The sequence below is a fragment of the Lonchura striata genome, chromosome 2 (assembly GCF_046129695.1).
Source record: "Lonchura striata isolate bLonStr1 chromosome 2, bLonStr1.mat, whole genome shotgun sequence".
NCBI lineage: Eukaryota > Metazoa > Chordata > Aves > Passeriformes > Estrildidae > Lonchura > Lonchura striata.
This window is the reverse complement of record NC_134604.1, coordinates 100,667,941-100,692,129: the sequence shown is the minus strand read 5'-3', so window position 1 is coordinate 100,692,129 and position 24,189 is coordinate 100,667,941. Positions and strand designations below refer to the sequence as shown.

Genomic DNA, 24,189 nt, shown 5'->3' with positions numbered 1-24,189 from the left:
TATTAAGCATACTTATTTACTTAATCTATACAGAATTGAGTAGATAAAATTTCAGATTCACATTAGTGAAAAATCTCTACAAAATGTTTTTGAAAAGCAAAACAAAGACTGCCTGTTCATTTATCACTTTTCCTCATGAAAGCAGACATGGGTTGTAAAAATAAAGCAGTGTGTTTAGCACAAACTAGATTTCTGCATCACTTTTTTCACAGTTATTTCCATCTACAGTCCAAAGAGGTAGATATTCTGCAACACCTGAGAATTGAACTGTAACATAACCAGGTGTATGAAAGGAAGGACAAAACAATACAGATACAGCCCTAACCTACGTGTGTATGCATACACATGTTTGGGTCTTGAATCACATACAATTTACCTTTTTGCAGCTTAATCATGGTGAAACTGTCAATCAGGCCCCAGTTTTGACAATTAAACACACTCATCTCAGGCTACATCAGTTTACATCCAGGTTAAATGGTTCATAGTAGTGGGAGAAAGGCAGTAATACAAGTTTACTTAAAAACCCTACTGGAGCCCCTTTGGCTGCAGCCTGGCAGTGCAATAGCCTGCAGTATGGCAGATCAGTGACAGTGCTGAGCTATCCCTAACATCAGTTTTTATTTATTTTTAAAACAACACTTTTTAATCAATGCATGAAATTTCACTGACTGGTTTCAGGAAGCAAAGTACAGTTTGCCTTGGCCAGATAAGTTGCTATGATAAGGATATGCTGAGGGAAGAAAATAGCCCCATTCTAAAAGCCTTTCACTTGGGGCATTCAGCTTCATTTACGTATTTAGCCAGTGTCAAAGATACCTGTATTGCTGTTGCATATATATGTCGTGTCTCTAAAAGCCCTTTAATTTATTCTTGCAGCAGGGTCCAAAAACTCACTCTTGCCTCCATGTAAAACAAGCACTACAGAAAGAATTGCTCATAATACAAATGTCCAAATAATAAATTGTAAAAATAGAAAACCGCATGTCCTACCTTGCCAAGGGTATGATTCACCAGAGAGTTTTTCACTTTTCCTCAGAAAAATTACATCATACTTAGTGTTAGCTGAAAACCAGTTCTCACAACACCTGTTTTTCAAACTTGATTCTATAAAGCAAGTAATTTGAACAGCAAGTCTGAAATACTTTCCAGTTATTCTTATGCTATAGTTTGCATGATCAATATTTCAAAGCTCTGAATCTGACTGCTCATTGCTACCTCCTTTTCATTCCTGCATTGTGCTTGTACCACAAACACCAAATCCACACAATCTAGGAGAAAGATGGCCAGCTTCCCGTTTACTTTATTTCAGAAATGTAAGATTTGCACAGTTCCTCTTAGTGGTATGAGCTAAAACACATGTATTAGGCTTACATAACCTTTCTCTCTGAGATGGCTAAGTTATTTCAACATACATTACTACAGGAAAAGGACTGGGAGCTCAGTGCAGCCTGAACATTCAAGTAGTTTAGCCGCTGAACTGCCAAGGGCAATGGGGGTAGGAAGCTCATTGAGATGTGCTTGACTCAGAAATCCCCTCCCAAGTAAGTGCAAAAAACTTTTAAAGTACCAGAAAAGGCTACACATGTTCATATTTCTTAAAATTACAGCAAACAAAACTAGAAATGCATGGGAACTAAAGTTAGGGGTAGCATGTAGTTAGATCACATTGCCTTGCCAAAAAATAAGTGTTGGTCCTAGTTCCTTTTAAGAAAAGAAGTGGATATCAAATTTTCTAGGAAAATACAATATGGTTTAAGGTTAACAAGGGGGCTTTGCTTGTGGTATGTTAGTGTAAGAATGTGAAGTACCATCTTTACCAGATAACCTGACTGGGAAGGCACTCAGCCAACTGGTGCAGCTTTGAGGTTGAATGTGCAGGAAATTCCACGCTGTACTTCAGGAGACATATCTGAATTTTCACGTTCAATTATAACCAGTATAGCCTTAACTAACACTTAAATACATCGCATACCTGGCTATTAGAAGAAGTCTATATGCCAGACTCCTGCCTTCCACACCTCCAGCAGGAAATATCTTGTTTTCCAGCTCTTCAGATAATCCAGAGGTTTGCTCAGACATGAATGAATTTCTCTAGTCAGGATACCCATGTGGTGGACACACTGCAGCTAAGAGGGAAGAATGTGACCAACATCTGTGCAATAGGCTCCACAGCTGCAAAATCCCACTTGGTAGCATCACCATACATTTTCCCACACATTTATATTTAACATGTTTACAGGTAGGGCAAATAATCCAAACTAACCTTTACAACACAGCCCTGAGACATCTGCAAAAAGCTGTACACCCTGTTTCACCAGCTGCAAGGTAATGTATTTCAAAGCTGTTTCTTCATACCACAAAGTACATAAAACCCTTTAAACATACCTTTTAGTAATTCTGGACCTTTACTTTTTCATTCAAATATATGAAAACGTATATTGGGGGAAAGTTGACTTTTTTACTGGCCATTAGACATCCTTATGTAGATAAATTTACTGGAAAAATTAATAATCTTTAGTATACTGAGTGGAAAATCAATGAACAAAACCAGAGTGCTGTTCTTTAAAACAAAAGAGTGACCTGCTGTCACCATTTTCCCCAAACGATATTAGGTCTGTACACAGTCTTCCATGACAGTGATTTGTGATGTGGGGAGAAAACACACATGCATCCTTTTATGGAAAAATATTTTCTTCTAAAAAATGAGGCAGATGTGCAACACAGTTGTGGAAAATTTATAGTTTAAGCTATTTAAAGCTGCTATGCAGCTTCCTGTACCACATAAGTCCAGTAGTTCTAAGAAAATACAGATATGGTAGAAAAAGTAAGAAAATTTTCACCACAAAACCAAATAGTTACCACCAACAGAGAAAGTTATACACAAAATATATCTCTCAATACAGTGTTTACACTTCATTTTAGTCTACAGACTCAGTGCCAGGAACAGGACTTGTTGTGACAGTCTTTTCTGAGCTATTTCCCGCACGTGATTCCGCATCGGGTTGGATTCCTGGTTCCGTGTCAATGGGAGTTCCCAGATCCTCATGGGAATTGAGTGTACAGGACTGCAACACCTGCACAGCCAGATCCACATCTGCTTCTCTAAGAGAAACCTGCTCCTTGAGCACTTCCACCTTCTCATTCAGCTCGTTCCTTTCCGTCTGAAGGGCCCTGCATAGCTTCTCCAAACGCTCCAGTTTTATTTGAAAGCCTTTGTATTCTTTATCTCTTACTGTTTTCTGAAGGACAAAGGAAATAAAAACTCTGTGATATAACCATTTTCCCGCCTTAAATTAATTAAAAGAATCACCACTATTTAATCCTGAATATTAAAGTCTTCATTAATTCAGTAGGCCAAATTCCAGCTGAACTAGAGCCAATTTGCTCAGCATACCTCACTTAGCTGTGAGCTGGAGTGGCAATGGATGCCTTTCAAAACAGTGAGAACTACATAACTACTTAATGCTAACTATAAGTAAGGGCTGGGCATCAACCAGGACCCTAATATGAACTCCCATAACACTGTCAACTACAACCCAAATAATGGCAACTATAGGGAGGAGAAGGGCACAGAAGTAAGAAATCCACCATCCATCTGCAGAATCCAGGCCAGAATGTGCCACACTTGGGGCTCTCCTAACTAGCTCCTTTTAGGAAAGGAGGGAAAGATAAACAGCACTATAGCAGATCCTACTCAACCAAGCCCAGCCTGCCAAGGCCAGACCTCACATCCCCAAACCAGGCCCTGGATAGTGCAGGCACAGCTGCACTGCACAGCTCCTGCCAGACTACAAAGTAATGGCATTTTGTGACCTCAAAAGCAGCAGCAATGCAAGAAAACAACAGATCTCTTGCACAGGGATTGCTTCTCTTGTAACAGTCTTGTGCATTTCAAACAATTTCTACCACAGCATTGGTTGAACTTTTCTCAGCATATTGAACTACAGTCAATTCCTTCAGCTTGTATGATTTCATACACATCCCACCAATTAAACAGTAAGCAATAACAAGGCTCAATTTCTTCTTGAGCCATCAGCTTAGATTTACATAGAGCCTTCCATTTTCCATGCCTGAGGAGGACAATAACTTACATAACAGGAAACATAATGCAGGCAAGTCCAAGAAGAGGCTACAGTGTTTACCTCCAGTTCTCTAAAACTGAAAAACTGTTGGAAGTTCTCTAGGGCTCAGACTCTAGCTGAACTACATTGCTGCTTAAAAGATGATTACCTCTTCAGCCATTTGCAGAAGAGCCTTGTTGTTGTTTTCCCATTTTGTACGCCACACAATAGTTTCCTTTTCCAGTTTCTTAATCTTCTTTGTCATCTACAAAAGATAAATAAAAGATTTACTTTTGTGGCTTGTGCTGCAACGTAGGTGATTTTACTTGAGTAATTAAGACTTTGTGTTACTTTCAAGTCCAGTTTGAACAAGTTGTTCTGGGAAAGTGCTTCTGCACAGAATCAACCCCACAAATACAGATTCTGCATTCAAAGAAAACAATATTGAGTCTAAAAAGAAACAGACTATCAACTTTCAAGTACAAGTAAAAACCTCCAGGAAAAGTTTTAAAACATAAGCACGGACAAAGAGAATGAGAACCAGTATTTGGTAGAACACTGAAATGACAATTTAAGTATTACCTAATTATGTTAAAATACAGAAAAAAATTACATTTCTCTCCCGTAAGTCTTAAACCCTATCTTATAATCTACATTAAATTGTCAAAATACTCTATATTTTCAGAAAGCAGATGCTTATAAAATCTAAAATGCAAACCACTAACAGCATGCATTTCTATATTACTTTTCATGAAACTAGGTAATCCTATAAATACCTTCTCCATTTCTTGCCTGAAAGTTGTAAAGAGCTCATTACTTTTTGCCATGGTGGTCTGGAATTCTTCAAACTTATCCATGTAAAGAGAAAGCTATTGGAAAAAAGTCAGGGACAATCATCTGAACAGTGTAAACAAACAGAAAAATATGTAGGTATGTGACAAAATGAAACTAAAAATGGTAAAACAATAAGTTACTTATATTTTTTTAAACTATATTACAATTTCCATTTGAGGAACACATAGATCTTGTCTGAAAATGTACTATTCAAATTATATGTGAAGTAGAGCTCTGTGTTTATAGAACAGCAATATATTCTGAAGTAAAAAGAATACTATGTTTAATAAAATGCTGGAAGACGTCACAGTTCATCAATACCTCATTTTTACTTCTCCACTGGAAAAAAAATTTGTGGAGTACACAAATACAGAAAATTCAGCACCTGGTTGGTGAAATTAAAACTTAAGGTGGAAAGGTAGGTAATTCCTAACTAGCCAAAGCTAATAGCCAAGGCTGGGACAAAATAAACAGGATTTATTTCAGAAATCAAAATACACATTCACAACTAATGTAATCTGCCCAGTGAAAAAAAAAATCAAGGAAAGTGAATATTGAAAACAAATTCACAGAAGAGTGAAGAGCATTACACTTTAAAAAGTCAGGAGTATTAACATGTAATAACAGAAAATTTTGTTGCCCTGCCCCACAAGGTAAATCACCAAGAAAGAACAGCAAAATGTTTAATAACACAGTTTTATAAAAATGATTCCTAATCAGTGCGTGATTTGATATTCTAAGAATACATGTAACTTCTTACTCCCAGTGAAGAGTAGTAGGTTCTCTCAATTCTCACACTGGGGGTTGCAGGACAATACAATTAAGAGCATAGGAATATTGTGGTTTACTCTATTAGTAAAGGGAATTTCATAACAGGAATTAGCCTAGCTAATTGTCAGCAGTACATCATGACTCTTTGCCATTACTGTCACTGAACTTTCTAGCTCATCTCATTCTACAAAAAAAATCTGTTGGCCCCAAGAAACCATTAACTATACCCACATTAACTATTAAAAACAACAAAAGAGGCAGCGAGATTTTAAATAAAGGTAACCAATTTGGAAAAAAAACAAAAAAGATTAAGCATATAAAAAACCTATTTGAAAGTATCTGTATATTCCTGTGTTCAAGTCCAATGGAGACTTGTATGATTACATCTAACTACACACATACACACACGCTTTAAAACTAACTCCTGGAAAGGCAAGAAAAGAATAGGGTTCAGTATATGTGAAAAAAGGGCATGGAATAGCTTTCAAAGACACTGTCAAGGTTTAAGCCCAGCTGACAACTAGAACACCACACAGCTGCTCACTCATCCCCACTCCCACCCCAGTGGGATGGGGAGGAGAAATCAAAACTGTAGTTTGAGATAGGAACAGTTTAGTAATTGAAACAAAGTAAAACACAGTAATAATAGATTATTATTATAATAATAGAAAAGAAAAAACAAGTGATGCACAACACAGTTGCTCACCACCTATTGCCCAATGCCAGATCCTATTCCCAAGCCCACATCAGCCTGCATGACGTTTTCTTGTCTGGAACATCCTTTTGGCCAGGGTCACCTGTCCCAGCTGTGCTCCCAGTTCTTTGTGTACCTCCTCATTAGAAGAGCACGAGATATAAAATAGCCCTTGACTTAAAATAATCACAGTTTAGCAACAGCCAAAACATCTGTGTGCCATCAATAATATAGTGAATCCAAAACACAGAGCAGAGACACATTTACTCTATTCCAGCTGAAAGCAGGACAGAGGCTTCATACAAAACCTCGAAGCAGTAACAGACACACAGTGAAGAGAACAGCTACTGCTTCCCACTGCTCTGGTGCTGGCTCAAACTGCCATGTCCCTGTGCCTCGTGCTGAGCTCACGTGCAGTCAATGACTGAAGGTGATCCAAAGCACAAAAACCAGAGACCATTTCTCCTTTCTCAGAGGGGATTTTACTGTAGCACTTACATTACAACAAGGAAATTTGAAGACAGCAGGTTCTGTGGATAGAGATAGTCAGGTTACTAAATCTGAATAACTACAGGGATAAACGGGACATTGTTTGCTCCCAATCCTCCACAACAGGTTGTGATGGAAACAGTAAGAAACAGATTCTAAAACCTGCCTGAACAAAAATCCCCACAAAACTCTTTACAGTCGCAACAGAACAACATTTTCAGAGAAGCCATGCTTTCCTGAACTTTTCTTCTTAAGCTTTCCTACATTCTAGTCTTTGTAGTATTAACACTATTAATTTAGAAAAGCACTAACTCCAGAAATTCAATGCTGAGCACCTTCCAGGAAAAATATTCTCCAGACGTATTAAACAGCAAGTAGAAAACATCAATTCTTTACAATTTCATGCTACCCTATGGAAGAATTACCCACTGGAAATTAAATTTCGGACTAATTAAAAAAAATATGAAATACTCTTCACAAGCATCTGGATCTTAAGTTTTTTCAGATGTTGCCTTATGTTCACTACTGTCACAAATCTCTTGGTATTTTCTTTTTGGAACTGCTACTGAAGATCTCTGCATTAAAAAAGGTACCTGCTGCTTCAGCTGAGCTTCCTGTTGCTTCATCTGTTCACATTTGTGTCTGGATTCTGTAGCTTCTTTTAGCAGCTAAAAAACAATGCAAAAAGCCATATAATGAAAAAAGTACTCCCAAAAGCGGCTTAACTCAATCTATAATTAAAAATGATCAAACATTAACATCACCGAAGGGCTATTCAATCATGTTTTCTCACACAGGCTTTATTACTATACTGTATTTTCATATATACAATTTAAAGCATGTGATGGCATGCAGAGAGTTTTATTGAAACATTTATCTAACTGGCAACATGAGACAATATTTCTATTTCTCTAGCAAGTTTGAACTGCTAAATTATGGATAGTTAATTAACAAGCTGTATGTAATTTGAAACTGGTTTGTAGCCTAATTTATTTCCCACCTTTTTTCTCCAGTCACCATATTATCTTTGCAGACTAGTTCAAACCAATTTTACTTCAACTTGACACCATTTTGTAGGTTCATGTTTGAGGATATTTTCACCTGCTTATGATGCAGAAATTATGTTCAAAAAATCAGAAGAATCCAACACTAGATGGTCATTTTAAGATTATACAGAAAAAATAAGGTTTTTAGGTTTTTTTTTTTTTTTGAAGTTACAGATTCATTGGAAGAAAACTTCTCAGAAGACTGCAAGTATATTGCTGATTATCAATGTACAAAACATCACACACATTTTGGGGGGCAAACAGTGCACAAAAACATGTGCTTAACTCTGTATTTGTTATCTCTTATAGCATGAAAACAGAGGTTACAACTCTTGACTGCAGAAAGTACCTTTGGTGTTTCAGAGCATGTTCCCCAGTCTAAGAGAAATTTAAATTATATTTAGCATTTTTACTGAGAAAATGCAAACAAGTAACATTACTTGCCTGTAGGCATGGATATCAATATTGCAGGCATCATACACAAAACTTAAATTTCAATTCTCTTTGTTGAAATCTACCCTAACTTTCAAAAGGTGGTCCTTTCAATTTACTACATTTGCTTTAAATCAGGAAGTCTCATTTGGTGGGTTTTATTTCTCTTAACATATATAGAATTCACTTACAAACTCCCGTTCTCGCTGATGCTTTTCCTCTGCTTCTTTAATAAGCTGGGTAGTTTGCTGCAGTTTGGCATCCACAAGTTGCTGCTGCAGTTCCTTATGTTTGAACACTTGATCAATATGCTAGAGGGAAAAAGAAAATAATAATAACCAAACATAGACACTCTGCTGGTCAATGAACGAAGGCAGTGTACTGTTTGGGGAGATGTACACCGTTTAAAAGTTTCATGCAAAAGACAAAATGGTAAAAGACTGTTTTACATGCCTTTTTTCACCCCTTTATCTCCATAACTGTAATTAACCTTTTTTGTCTTTCACGGAAGCCAGGTGCCTGTCTTATTAAGTTGGTACAATACCATCAGTCACTTCACACCAGACATTTCAAAAATCCTGCAAAAAGCAGTCTACATCCTTGCTTCTAATGCTAGTTTATCTACCTCTAATCTTTACTGTGTTACTTCTAAGAGCTTTAGTCTTCATAACTACAGAAGTTCATAATGAGGAAAGTTTGCAACAACAGTAAATTTAGCTCATTAAATCCCACAAATCATTGCATTTTGCAGTCTTACTTCTATCCATAAAGTAGCACAAGGCAACTTCCTGTTTTCTACATATAGTCTCAATGTAGATACAAATATTCTGTGATTGCAAAAGGTAGGGTATTACCTTACATAGAACTTTCTAAGTGACCCAGATTAAAAACCAAATGAAGAAAAAAACCAACCAACCAAACAAACAAACAAAAAACAACCAAAAAAACCCAACAAAACAAAACCTCAACAACCTTCCAGAAACAGTTGAGAAATAATACTCCAAACCTCCTGTGTCAATTAAGAACCAGCCAACAACTAATCTTAGCTGTAGAACTCCATGCAGCTCAGTTCTTTCTTGGACAAGGAGAATTGGCTGTTTTCCATCACTGTAGCTTAGAGCAGCTAGCTCACATCCTGGTGCCACTTAAAGACATCTCAGTTAGCCTTAGAGTAGAGACATTTCCATGACACCAGGCCAAATATGTTCTTAAAGCATGATAGCTTACTTCGATTCTGTGCTAACAAGAGCAGCTATGTACACAAACGAGCTTCCCCAAAAGACCCCAACTTAGTGAAATGGAAGAAATAAGACAGAATAACTCTTATATCCCTCCCATTATAATTCTGAAGAATTTACACTATTAATACATATTTATGTTGGAAGTAACCTTTGGAGGCCATTTAATCTACTCAGACTAGCGTCAACTTCAAAGCCTGATCAGGTTACTCACACCTTGCCCAGCTGAGCTCTGAATACATCTAAAGATAGAAGTTAGACAATCTCTAAACAACTTATTTCTATTTGATTACTTTCATTGTGAAAGACTTTCTCTAATGCATCTTGAACTTAGATAATCAAAACCAGTCAGGAAGGGCACACAGGGAGACAAAGAGCTACTAAATTTCTCTCAGTAGTGAAGTATAAAGAATAATTACCAAAACTATATATAAAATGGCTCTAAGACATGAGGGGGTTTCCTCCCTTATCAATAATTATCTGATCCTTACAGCCAAGGAACTAATAAAATCCCACAACAAGTGTACTGTAAGCACCTCTTCTCGCAATGCATACTGTTCAATGAGTTTCTTCAGTTTTTCCCCCAGTTCAATATTTTCCTGACGGAGCTTAGCGTTGTGTATATCATGCTGTTCCAGTTGAGCCTGAATTTCATTCAGTGTGATCTGGAAGTGTGCAGTTGCTTCTTTCCGTCTTTCTTCTTCTTCACGTGCTTGTTGCATGTTTTCTTCCTTTTATGGATAAATATTCATAAAATACTTAAATATAAAAATTAAAAGTGTTGAGGTCAAACCAGACACTTTTTGACTCAGAAACAATGGCAGCAATTCACTATAGTTTCAAACTTCTGAAGTGCTAGAACTAACATAACCCACAATCATAATATGCCATACTGACTACCCATGTGAAGTGTGTGGAAAAAATAATCTAGAAATTGCCAAACTTCCAGAAACTTTTGGCTTTACCATTACCAGCATTACTCAAAGACTAGTATTAAGATCCTACATCTTGCTACTTGGCAAGTGTCAGCATTATCAAGATGTAAAAACCAGCATTGATACTGTAATGCAATTTTCTACAGCAATCACAGATTCTTATCTATCTTGGCTCCCTTGTATTTCACTCCCATTGATTATATTCTGACAGAATTAAGCTTTTTGGCTACCCTGCCATTTCATGCTGCTATTATTTTACTTGTGCTATTTTTATCAGCAGTTATCAGCACTGCTCCCAGAGACAAATATGACAAGATCTAATACTGCAAGTAATAAGAAATGGTTTGAGGGGGGTAAGGGGGCATCAGCAAGTTAACTATCCATTTACCTTACATTAAAATCAGCTACACTTACACTACATGCCACTCATGTATACATACAGGTAATAGACAAAGTGACAAGGAAAAAAGCAGCACTCCTGATTTTAAGCAGTGATCTGTAAGATTTCCATCACCAGCACCACTGTAATTTATGCAAATGAACTAACCTTCAAAGTTTTGTTATGACGCTGAAGCTCCCGACAGAGAGATTCCAGTTTGCTACGTGCCAAAATGGCCTTGCTATGCTCGCTCTGCAAGTGGACTTTCTCCTTCACAACTTGTGCTTGCTTCTTCTGCAATATCTTCATTTGCTTTTGAACATTCCGGCTCTCCTCCAACTACAGTTATAGAGTAAATTTTGTTCAAAAAACATAGGTGAAACCATTTTGATATGTCTAGATGAGCACACTGAAGAAACTTTTGAACATTTTGGATGAAAACAAGGAAGTAAAATTTCATTAATACCCCAAGTTGATCTTAAAGAGAAACTGTCATCATCCATCCAAACAATTCTACATGTGTAAGGACAGAAAATGAAAATTTACAAATTCCAACTTAACATTTGCCTTCGAGTAACAGGCAGCATGTACCTGTTGTTGACTATGAGCTATCAGCCTGCTTTTCATCAGCACGGGTAAGAGTAGCCCTCCGAAAGGAAGTTGTAGCAGATACAATTAAAAGCCAACTGAGACTGGTTTTTCAACAAGTCACAACTTTTCCCACTCTTATCTCAAAACTACATGCAACTGCTTATCCAACAGGTCTTGTTTTTGCTATCCAAAAGAAAAACCACAGAACTGTGTGGAGCTCCTTGTCAGCAGGCACTCCTACCAAGGGAAGGAGTAATACATACAAGTTTGTAAAATTCTGCAGTATTTCAGAAAAGAACAGACAAAACTAGCAGCCCTGACAAATCAAGTCAGTTACTATTACACCTACATAGTCCAAGATTTAAAGAGATCTGCAGTCTCAACCATTTGAAGCAATTTTTTTTTTCTATTTCCTTTAGGCTGTTTACATGGTAGATGACACAGGAAAACACTGTGTACATATTCAAAAATCTATTCTATGAATATCCAGTGAAGCTTCTTACATTAATATCTCACAGAGATACTCCATTATACCTGATTTTTGCACTCCCCGAGAAACCACATTATTTAGAGGCTGTTTCTTTAAAGAGAAGGCTACAATGTTAAGTGTTACACTGCTCCATATTACATCGTGCCTCAGCCTTGGGACACAGCACAGGAAAAAAGGGCTGGAAATGAGGAACATCACCATGACAGAAGAATAATACAATGCTAGTTTTCTGAAAGAGCTCAAAATAATGCTGAAGCACAAAAGAAAGAATAAAGTTAAGGACCTCCATGACAACAGTAAATTAAAAGTGTATTTAGTGTAGTTTAGGGAAATTGAATATTTAAGGGCGTATTTCCACATCTAAATACAAAAAGCCCTTTTCTTGCATGGCCACAAAACACTACTTCAAGTGGTTGTGCTGTCTGCACACCTATGAAACTTCAGGCCTGTAAAAGTGTGCCAGTGTGAGACATATCACTAAGGATGCAAACCTTCCTGCATCACAGGCTGATCTCCTGATAGATTCCAAATTATGGGAAAAAAAATTGTGGAAGATCTTTTGCCAGGAGAGAGGCATTCCTACCTTCATTGTACAGTCCTTTTCATGTGACACCACTGAAAAACCTGACAGTGAGCTTTAAAGATGATGAATCTTTAAAAAAAGAAAAAAAGCATTGTAGATGGACTGTCATAAACAGTTCAAACCTCTGCTGGCATTAAAGCTGACACCTATGCCAGTGGTTCTCCACCACTATCATGAAGAAAAGAATGCATCTTAAAAGGAACACAATCAGATCGAACCTAAACATTCTAAGCAAACAGAGGCCTCCATCAAACTCACTTAGGTGAAATAGAGCTATTCTTACACCCAGACAAGCTCCCACCCAGCTCCTCAGCCATTCTGACCATCATGAGGAAAGCAGGTGGTTTTCTAGGATGGTGACTGTGAATGCTTACTCTGACTACAGTCTGCTGATCCCCTCCTAGGAGGGCAAAAACTTTAATGAGAACACATCTCTTCTGACTACCAAGCTTCTTGAAGGAGATTACAATTTATTTGGTCTAGCTGCTCCCTACTTGTTTTAAGATCTTTCCAGTAATAATAAAACTCAAAGTGAAATAGGACAGACTCTTTTTCTTTGGCAGAATTGAGGGATTCATACTGGCCTAGCTCCTCATGCAGGCCCTCATCACCACTGTGAGGTGACATGGGAGCTGTTTGCTTAAATAGAAAAGGCATCACACGCACGAGCAATTGCTCATAAGGAACAACTCACCTACAGCATTTTTCTGTCACAGTATCAAAGCTCATTTTTAGGTGGGCTCCCCATCCTTGAGTTACAATTCAGAACTATTATTGTTTCTCATTTAAATGACAGTGACTTAGAGAAGCTGCTAGTTTTAAAGGAAATGCACTCACATGAACCAAGAGCACATGAAAGAGAGCAAGGAAAACAAAGCAAAAATGTAACAGACCTCCATGGAGGACCCAGGATTTCCATAACAGAACTCATCTAAGCATTCTTAAGTAATCAGTATTGCCTCTGTGAGTAAAAAGACCACCTGCCAAATCATGCTCAAAGTCTTAGAGACAGTGTAAATCTCAAAAGAAAAAAAAATTACTTCAGAAGAGTTATGCCATGTTGTGCAGCCATTATGTCATTTTCAGAATTATCTGCATATGATACACTTGACAGCTACAGAGAGAAAACTTAGGCTTTTCATCTCTTTAGTTTGCCAAAACTACAAATATGGCAGGAAAACATATACATGCAAGATTTCCAGTCTTCCGATTTCTGTCTGTCCCTGTCTAAAGAAAAATGAGTCAAGTGTTGTTATCTCCAAGAACATTATGGAAAGTAAACTTATTAACCCTCTCTTCAAACCCCCAATTTTGTAATAAGTTATTTTAGAGAATAAATTCCTAACTTGAGGCAGGAATGCACTTTACAAATTGCTTCTTTTTGGTTTGTTACTGAACAAATGCAACCCTTTCCTTCCATTCTTTCACATGATCAGAAAGCACAAAGCTTAAACCTAGATTTTTCCAACATCCTACATTTCCCAAAATTCACTAAAGAGTTAAATGTAACTGAACATTCTCCCTCTCCTGAATCTCTGTATGATAGTATGTTCTTTCTCTTTATCCTAAAAGGATAAAACACTAGCACAAAAGCATTATCAATTACTCCCAAAAGAACTAACTTTACTGTTAATCCTCGTATTATGCTTCAACAACAAGTTATCAAAACCTGTTTTTTCTTTGGATTTGGGCAGTCATGTAGAAGTGAAATGACTACAAGAAAGTTTGTCTGAAGCAATACTCAGTCAGCCTGAGTGTCTTTTTTACCAACACTGTAAAATACTCAAAATCATTAACCATCCTTCATTAGTTGTTCCTGCATGCCATAATTAATATTAACTCATTAATAACTTCTGCTATCTTTACAAATTACTTACCAGATCAGCATACTTCTTGCACAAAGCTGCCAGCTTTTCTTCTGGAGTAGAAAGTGTGTTCAAGGCTTGCATTAATAATAACACTTCTTTTCCTATGAAATGGATGATAGACAATGTTACTAAGGTAGAAAAACCATATACCAGAAAAGCAGCCTGTCTTTAGAAGTAAAATATAGATCCATGAGAAATTAGCCTGATTTAAGTTGTTCCCTGGTTTGACAGCTGCATAATCTGAACAGATGACAAATGGGAAGTCATCACAAGATGTCATCAGCATGAATAAATTTGTCTTGCCCTCTTTGTCCTGCCATTCGACAACTAGGATAGCAAAAATTACTTGAATATAAAAACATAAAAATATTTTTTAGAATTGCACAGATAGTAAACAATCTGAAAAAATAGGAGGTTAACTATTTATTGACAGATATGTTCTTAATAAGCATTCAGAATTTAATTATCAGCCATGTTTGGCAGCACTGAATACTGCCATCCCAGATTTAAACCAGAAAGTTAAAAAAGTAGATTAGAAATTACCACGTTATTATTAAAGTTCATGTAAAAATAGCATTGCCAGCTGAAGGAGTCTTACATATGCATTAAGAGCTGTCTTTTGCAAGCAGAAGTGCACACACAGTTTCTCAAAATATCCTGTTACGGGTGACAAGTTTTTGGCTACAGAGTAAATTTGAGACAAAGAGCAAATCCATAGCTATTTTACAAAAATATTATAAATATTTTATAGTATTTTCTAAAAATATTATAGTAAAAATCAGAACACCAAAGAGAACACACCCAATGTTTTCTCTTTGTGTTTTTCACTCTCTGGATCCTGTTGGCCATCAGGTGGATCAGTACGGGCTTCTTCTCTCCCAGGAGTCTCCTCACGGGACTCTTGGGAACAGCACGTGGACCCCGGGTGCTTTCTGTTCTTTGTGATATACTCAGCCTCTTCCAAGGGGCCAGTGTTTTCCAGGCTGTAACAATTGGACTGTGGACACTGCAATGCTGTATCAGATAACTCAGTGCACTTGCTCTTCACCAGTTGATCCTGGTTATTCATTCCCATCTCCCGAGATCCAGCTTCTTCTTCCATGGCACCACCAACCACCTTCAGATGGGGAGCAGGAAGTGGACATAAACAGTCAAGCAAGTATGTTTAAATTGACAACTTCCACCCTTTTCTATGGACAAGTATGGTAAAATGCAAAAAATAAACCCTGATAAGAAGTCTAATGAAATCCATAAAATGCATTGTTTCAATGGCACAGAGCAACTGAACTTGAACTGCTTGAACTACTTCAGTCCCAATGCCAAATACAACAGTCCACTCTTAACTGGAGAAGACTGGTTGCTATAGCAAGAATGATAAAGAACACCAGGAGCAACTTTGGAAGGGGTAAAATTCACATCAATGGAATTATCCAAAAAAGTGAGTATTAACTGACTTCAGGCTTGGACTTCTACTGCCTATGATTTTTAAGAACACATTCTTTCTGCTCAATTAAACAGAACTTTTTCTAAAGATTTCCTAAAATGCTAAATGTTTAATCACTTAACCAAAAAGTTAAACACTACCAGTTGTTTTAAAACACTGCTGTGACATGGTCATATTTTAGAGCAGAATACCTGATGTTCTCTATATAATATTCTATAGTTTATTAAGCATTTCCAGACTCCTCTCTCAATCACTTGAATGACACTCTCAAGTTTCTAGAAACATTTCAGGCTGATGAGAATTGCAATGGTGTTTGGCTGTGTGTGTTTTTGTTTTGTTCATTTGGTTACACTGCAGAGGCTGGGACTTAGGACAATAGTTGAAGGTGGCTGGGTGTTATTTTGCTGTCCATTTGCAATCCCAATATACAATGTACATGGATAGTTCCAAGCACAGTAAGCAGAGCTGAATTCACTGGCAAACTAAAATTATTTTCAGTGGACTAAAGGTAAATTTCCTTAAAATCAAAAGGAATTATAAAACCAGAACTTGTTTATATACAGTTATGCTGTTAAAGCACAAATTAATATCAGATTACCTTACATTTTCATATTAAAAAATGTGCTAATTCTTAAAGCCAGGGGTTTGCATTTGGTTTTATATTCTGCACAGGACTGTTTTCCTCTTCAAAAGGAATTAGCCAACATCAAAGGAATGCAGCCAACACTCATAATGTATTGTAAGATGTATTCCAACTCCAAATTTGTTCAGCATGCTTGAAAAGGTTATTTAAAAATCATTAAACAAATACAACTTTTTTTGCAAAATTCATGCATAACAGCTTTGTTGCTCTCTGTTCTTAAAGCAAGTCCCTTTCTTTAGACCTTATCTCAAGGCATATTCATTCTTGAGGAGATGGACTTTACACAATGTCTTTCTCAAAGGACAACAAGCTTTTTAACTGCAAATAATCTCTAGAGACATTTAAGAAGCAACTTTTGACTTTCCAAGGAAGATTCACATTGCACAGCTCTTTACAAGTGTGGAAATTATGCACATGCTTTATGGACAAATATAAGTGCACTGCAGTTTTATTCTCCAACTATGTCAGTAACGTACTGATAAATGCCTAAAAAGGTCACACAGTAATTGAACTGCTGGAACAAATAACGAATTACAACATTTTACACCACTAAGAAGTCATCACTAAAATGCCCATTTCTTCCTCTTGGCTTGTCCTAAACTGTGGGTCTTCCAGGAAAGGCCTACCCTTCTAGGGTCAGCCAAATAAACACAAAACAAGAAACATGAAAACAACACAGCTCACTTCACCTCTCTGTATGCACCAATGGCTGAAACCATGGCACAGATATTATGTTGTCTAAAACCCAGGATTCATACAGAAGCTGAAGACACTGTGTCACATTAAGCTGACAAGAAAGGTCAGATTATTCCAACACAACATGATACCAAGAGTACCAACTGAACAGCTGAAACTAGCAGTTTTTTGTTTGCAAAGAACATGAACTTATGATTAAGATACTTAGACCCAAGTAGTTCTGCAGAACATAGAGGAAGCCTGCTTTAAACTCAAAGTTTCGGATTTGGCACCCAAAAGAATTAAGTATTTCCAGACTTTCTGATATCCATAAAGTGACTTTTGAGGTTTTTTTTGAAAGCAGAGCACAAAATTGCCAGCAGCTCCAACAGGAGGTGAGAAGGCCTGACTGGCTGCAGTCACATACTGAACAGCAGCAATGCCCAAGCTTCTCTGGCCTAGCCATAATATTTGTGCAACTTGTTCTAACACAGTTTACAGCCAGATCAGTTCCTCAACCCAGTTCACTGCACAGCAATAGGCAATCCTGCCAACAGAAGTGGAAGCAGGATGATTGGAAAGAAGCCAAAGCACGAGAGCCTCTAAAAAATAAAAGCCAATCTAACTGCAGTCAGAGCACAAGAACTGAACACAGAATACCTTATTCTCACTACAGGTATACACTTAACACTAACTACTGAAGGACTAGGACATCAGAAAGACCACGTTCGTGAGCAGTTTGTGTGAGTTTGACTGCTTCAAACCTAGTCAACTGAAAAATTTTCACTGGTTTTTATCCAAGAAATGTTTGTTGCTTCCAGTGAAAAAAGGAACAACTACTACTGGTGTGACCAGCATGAAATGCCCATCTCTTTTTGAGCAAACCATCATAGTAACCTAAACATCAATTCAGAGCAGGCAATTCACATGCATATTCTAAAGCATCTGGAAGTTTCACGAAGTGAACTCCACCACCTCATTAATTCAGCAGAGCTTTTTGTTGAAGTCAAATTAGGTGTCAGTTCAATTTTTTACTGACAATAATAATTTCTAAACTCTGAATATTCTCTATTCTTTGTCAAAAAAGCCACAAGGACTTTTAGAATTTCAGACTCATTCTCCGAAGTCTAACAGAAAAGGCAGAAATAACCTATCAGAATACTGAATTGAGGAAAAAGGTTTGTGTAGATGTGTCCTGTACATCTCCAACACATTTGAAAATTATAAAGATGGTGAAAACATACAGAACTTGTCAACCTTGTTTTGGTTTTCCAAACATGAACATGAACAAATTCAAACTTACTGACAAGCAAATAAGCTCCCTGCAAAACCAAAGCTCAGTGTAGCAGTAGACAGGCTTTGTAAAAATATCCAGTTTTCTTATCTGAAATACAGTTACAAATTGTTGACCATAGACTAGAATATTGTGTTCAAAAATGTGGTTCTACCAGCAGCTAGAACAATTTGACAGCATACACATACCAAAAAAAACCCCAACAAAAACCAAAAAACCCAAACCAAAATCCATTTCCTTCTTAGTTAAAACTTAATATCTCTGTCAAGTTGCAGCCTGTAAATTTTAGCAAATCTGACAGTAGTGGCACAACATATTAAAATTCTAACTTATTTAACCTAAATTAGAAAGTGTTTTCATTTTAAAAAACAGAAGTCTGCTATTGCTTGACAGGGGCCACAAACACAAATATCTAGATGATTTCCTGATTATGACTAACAAAAGAATTTTCTACATTAGCTGTAACTTTAGATATTAAAACCATTATCCAGAAGTCTTCTTATACTCAATGCTATTCTTAAAGCACTTTAACTACAGGTAGTTTCAGATTTGGTCTGTATCAAGCTTCAAGCTGGAGTATAGGAATAATAAACAACACTTTGAGAATGTTAAGTACTAACCCATATGAATCACTGAACTTGCTCCCTCTTTACTGAAGCAGTGGTGAGAACAACCCTAACTCTTACCTCTCATCTTTTCAAATGTGTGCTCATCAGACTGGTGAACTTCTCAGTTTAACATTCCAGCCAGAAGAGAGCACTTCCCACAGCACATTGTATAATAGTGCTGATTCAGTACTGACTGAATGAAACCAAAACAAAACTACCCCTGCAAAGACCTTCTACTGAAATCGCCTCTACCTTTTCTAACTGCTACCACGCTCTCTCAGCTTCCAGCCATCTTCAACCACAGGCAACTCATGATCTGACAACCCAGAGTCAGACTATTATATGCCTAGAGAGATTTACAGAGGCAAAAAGATTATGTTGCACAGGTAACATGCAAATTTGTAAGATCACAAATTTATCGAAACTCTTAAGGTATGTGCAACCTACCTAGTTGTGAAACTAGCTATTACAAGATGCTGAAATTTCTGAATAAGCATGTCATCTTCAAGCTACTTAAGAGTTACAGGACAAACCACTTGAAGATGGCTGAAGAAAATTACTGGCAACACTGCTCCTGCTCACCCCACAGTTTTCAGTCTTCTGCTCTGCTCCTTCAACTTGCACATCAAGAAAACTCTACCTTATTTCATACCTAAAAGATCAGCATACAAGACAGATATCCTGTATGTGAAAATGGCTATGACCACAAGAGCCTAAGCCAGCTCTCCTTCAAACAACTCAGCTTCAGGAACACGCACTGCACATAAGAACAGAACAGACACTTGTCCTACCACCACGCCAAAATGTATCACAGCCCCACTTATTTTTCTGCTCCACTACCTACACAAGTCTACAGCACACAATGCTACCTAAAATATACTGTGCTTACTATCAGTATCATGCCTTCCTGTATTCCATATTCCTGTGCATACACATATGCAATTTTTCCCTAAGCCACCTGAAAATACTTCTCTGTACCTTTCAATAAAAAAAACCCCAAAATTAGTAGCTGCACCAATCGATTTTACTCTGTATGTTAGCTAATTATCCTAAAAAACATAAGTACTAGCATTAATCTATGGAAACAACTCCTACATACCCCACAGTAGCAGTTGGACTGTGCTGTGAAAAGACTCTTCCACCCTCAGCCTATGGAATTGCTAATACTTCAAGAAATATCCAGGAAATTTTGAAACAAGCATATGTACATAAAACAGATTTTCACAACTGTGAAGACAACCTAAGTAAATATATAATCAACATCAGACACCAAAAGAGAAATTTGAATAACACCGTTCAGCTGACTACATTTCCAAACTTACTTAACATGCAACTGGTCATAAAAGCCTTATACCTCTTATCCTGATCCACTGCAGTAAAAAAAAAAAAAAAAAAAATTGCAGCAAAAAAGATAAGTTGTATTTATCACAAATGTGTATGGTTCATAACATTAAAATATTAAGCTTTCTGCATCCAGCAATTTACTTTTTCCTGCTAAAACAGAAAAGCTCATTTTGAAAACATGCATGTTACACACTTTTCCTCAAATTGATTTTTCAACAGTTATGTAAAATAAAGTCATCGTTTTTGGTAATCATTTTATTCACAACTTCTGCATGAAAACCACCATTTTAGATGTCACAAAGTTTGGGTTTGAATTTTACAGCAGGTGCACCTTCATCCACTGGTCTAGACACAATTGTTCAGATGTTTCTGACCACAAGACTAGCTTATTGAGGTTATTTCTCTATGCAAGACTTCTCTACACTGTGCTCACTGACCTGAATGATCACACAGTCTAATTATACCTTTCCCAAACCTAATGGCCTCTGAGGTGGTTTCCCCACTGAACAAGGAGCTTAGCTGTGAGATCTGAAAGTCATTTCAAACAAACACATCACCACGTTCTGTCCTTACATTAAAAACTATGCTCTATGCACTCATTTATCTACTTTCAAAACACTGGACAGAGGAACCTGCAGCACTGCTCGTCACTAGTTTCAAAGCACTGCAAGGTTAGAAGTTCCAACAGCCAGACAACTGTTAAGAAACACATACTTCCTAAATTTGCATTTTACCTTCATAAAAGTCAAAGCATACTCTTTGTTAGCAGAATTCCACCATTAGAATTCCTGGCCTTATAATTCAAGACCTGATCTTCGATACTGGTTCAGAAACATTCCCACATGACCCCTGGTTATAGCCCTTACTTCTTCCTGTTACTCTTAACCACACTGGGGTTTTCTGCTCTTTCAGTGGCCTCATGACACAGATGACATACCTGCTTTTAAGAAAAGCTTTCGAATTTACCTCAAATACAAATGGGAAAAAAAAAAAACCCCAACCATCTCTTCCCTCACTTATCTTAAGACATTGAAACAGTGGTGGTGCATCTCTCACACCCCCACCCCAGGCCACACTGAAATCTCAAGGCCTTGGCCTTGACAAACAGTACCCAGGAATAAGCTCATCAGGAGCTTATCAGAAACACTGTCTGCTCCCAGGAAACAGCAATATCTGACAAGCTCATGGCTTTTAACAAACATCCTTGAAAACCCTTTTTTTTCCCCCACATGAATAACAACCCAAGTGGAACAATATTTTTGTTACGGGGGACTTTCAAGGGAAATCACCAACCCAAACTGGAGTCAGGATGAAAAATTATTAGAACTAAAACCCTCACTCTTGAGACCCTGTGAATACTGGTCTTAAGTGAGATCCCTTGAGCTCTCCTGGACTGCAGCAGGCTGTGGCCAGCATTTCCCTCTGGGGAGACAGCTCTCAGACCCAGTGAACTCCCAAGTCTGCCATTCTTGGAGGACCACCAACAGCTGGTGATGGAGCCTGGGCTGACACCACTCCTCAAGGCTCAGCTCTTTGTCCCTTGAGAAGACATAAAGGCATCAACTGTGAGTAGTTCACAGAATTTTTCACAGATATACACCTGGTACACACTCTTCAAGTATGTGTCTGCAGTGTAAATATGCTATAGCAAATGTACTGTGAATGCTGTTCACCCAGCAAGTGTTTTACATTTGTAAGTAAGTGAGGTCTGTAAGTGACTTACTGTTGTACTGATAGTAAATTCTACAAAATCTTGTGTTGAATTGGTTAACTGGAGGCATCGATTAAGTGCTGTCAAGTTCAAGTGCTTTTGTGCCTAAACTATCAGTCGAGCCTGGGGCTAAGTTTGGCAGGGGGAATTCACTCTGAACCGTGTGACTCAACAGGAGGGTCCCCTGGCCTCCACGCTGATCATTTTGGCTGATTTTAGCTTTAGATCAACTGATTTTATTGAACTTTTTGTACTGCATGCTTTAACCAAACAGTACTTAGCAGAGTGAACCTCGCCAAGAAACTTCCGTCATACTTTTGCTTTTATATAAAATCTGCTTTTGCCAGTGATTCTTAAAACAACCTAAAAAATTCATGACAAACACCTCCTGTAATTCTAGCAAAAAATTCACTGCAGAAATCCAAAGCTTACATGGAAGCTTTGAGGGCATTTACCCACAGGACAAAGTACTGCACATCTAACAAGACCTTTTTTAATATAAACAGCTGAGACAGGTGCTAATTAAGAAAACATTTAATATAGCATGAATCACTTCCACCAATGATAGTTCACTTCCTCTTTACTATAGACTTAATAGTTTTATAGTCATCCACAGTATGATTCTGGAAAAAGCAGGGTAGACAAGTTCTGAATTCCCAATGCAAACAGGTCACAAGGAACCTAAAAATAATATCAAGGCAGGGGGAGGGTAATCTACAAGAGTGTGGAATTTGCTTAACATTGCCTGCCATATTTCACCTCTTTAAAATAATTAAATTCCTTTCAACTGTATTGGAAATAATATGGAATGCAGGTGGGTTTTTTAACATCAGTATCACCTGCTTTCATAATAGACACCGAAGTTACTTACAAGTTACTTCTTAGTAAAGAACTAAAAAAAAAAAAAAAAAAAAAACACTGCAGAGAACGGTGCTTTTCAGTGAAGAAAACCAGCTCCATAGCTTCCTAGACCATTTTAACAGCCAAAATAAACTACCACCAAGTTCCTATTTCTGAGATGTTATCCTTTCTACCACAGAAAAAAGTTACCACTAAAATGCCACTTGAATTTATGTAAGGGCACAGGATGAGATACTTCAGAAGCACATGAGATTAGCAAGGCAGTTCTGTCACATAAAACGCCGAGCTGGTGATATTACATACAGCAGCTGAATTACAGCGTATTTTAAGTCTTTGCCGTTGGGTGGCCAAGCACAGGTATTTTAAGCTTTTCCTACACGGATCTGCAACCAGAAATTATTGTAAAATCACCGGGAACAGCCCTGCTTTCAGTGTGGTTTCGGCAGAAAACGGAAAAAGAAATAAAAGGGCCTTTTGTTGTTTTTGCTATTTCGGAGGTGAAGAAAACGCTGCCGCCAGCCCCGCGGGCAGAGCCGCCGCCCGCTCCCGCCGCGCAGCCCGGCCGTGCCGAGCGGCTCCGGGGGCCCGGCGGCGGGACCGGGGAGCGGCAGAGCCCCGCGCCCCGCAGCGCCCGCCCCCCGCGCCCCGGGCCCGCCACGTGCTGCCGCCCCGGCGGGCCGCGCTCGGCGGGGACCGCCCCGCGCCGCCCGGGCAGCGCCGAGGGGCCGCTCCCGACCCCGCGGGGCGAGCGGGGGCCGCGCAGGGACCTCGCCGACACGCGTCCCCGGGTGCCTCGGCGGGTCCGGCCCCGGAGACAGCCCGAGGTTCCGGCTCCGCGGAGCGGCGGAGCGGCACCGTCCGCCCCTGCCCCGTGCTCCCGGGCCGGGCGGCCGCGTGGGGACGGGGCAGGGGGGGAACGCGGCGCCGCGAGCCGGCAGGGAGGCGAAGGTGGAGCTCCCTCCCGCCGGGCCCGACCGAGCCGCCGCCTCACCTCGGGGCTGCCGCTCGGGGCCGCCGCCGCCTGGTCGCCGTCGCCGCTGAGGCTCGAGCTCCGCCGGGTCGGTCCCGCCGCGCCGCCGCCCCCGCGCGTCGCCATGATGTGACGGCAGCATCCAAACAAGTGCCGAGCGCGGGGCACCGGAAGTGCTCCCGGGGGCCCGCCTCCCTCCCGGCCGCAGCCAATCGCCGCGCAGCTCTA

General features: G+C 38.8%; 1 protein-coding gene across 1 annotated transcript; it reads right to left on the bottom strand.

Annotated features, from left to right (window-relative positions):
- TXLNG (taxilin gamma) lies at positions 1-24,189 on the bottom strand. The gene is made up of 10 exons (XM_021532334.3): positions 23,983-24,189; positions 15,213-15,528; positions 14,421-14,512; positions 11,048-11,218; positions 10,102-10,296; positions 8,519-8,638; positions 7,443-7,517; positions 4,838-4,930; positions 4,231-4,326; positions 1-3,239 (listed from the first exon to the last, which is right to left on the bottom strand). Exons 1-10 carry the CDS (start codon positions 24,085-24,087, stop codon positions 2,919-2,921), a joined length of 1,584 nt encoding a protein of 527 aa, XP_021388009.2. The 5' UTR covers positions 24,088-24,189; the 3' UTR covers positions 1-2,918.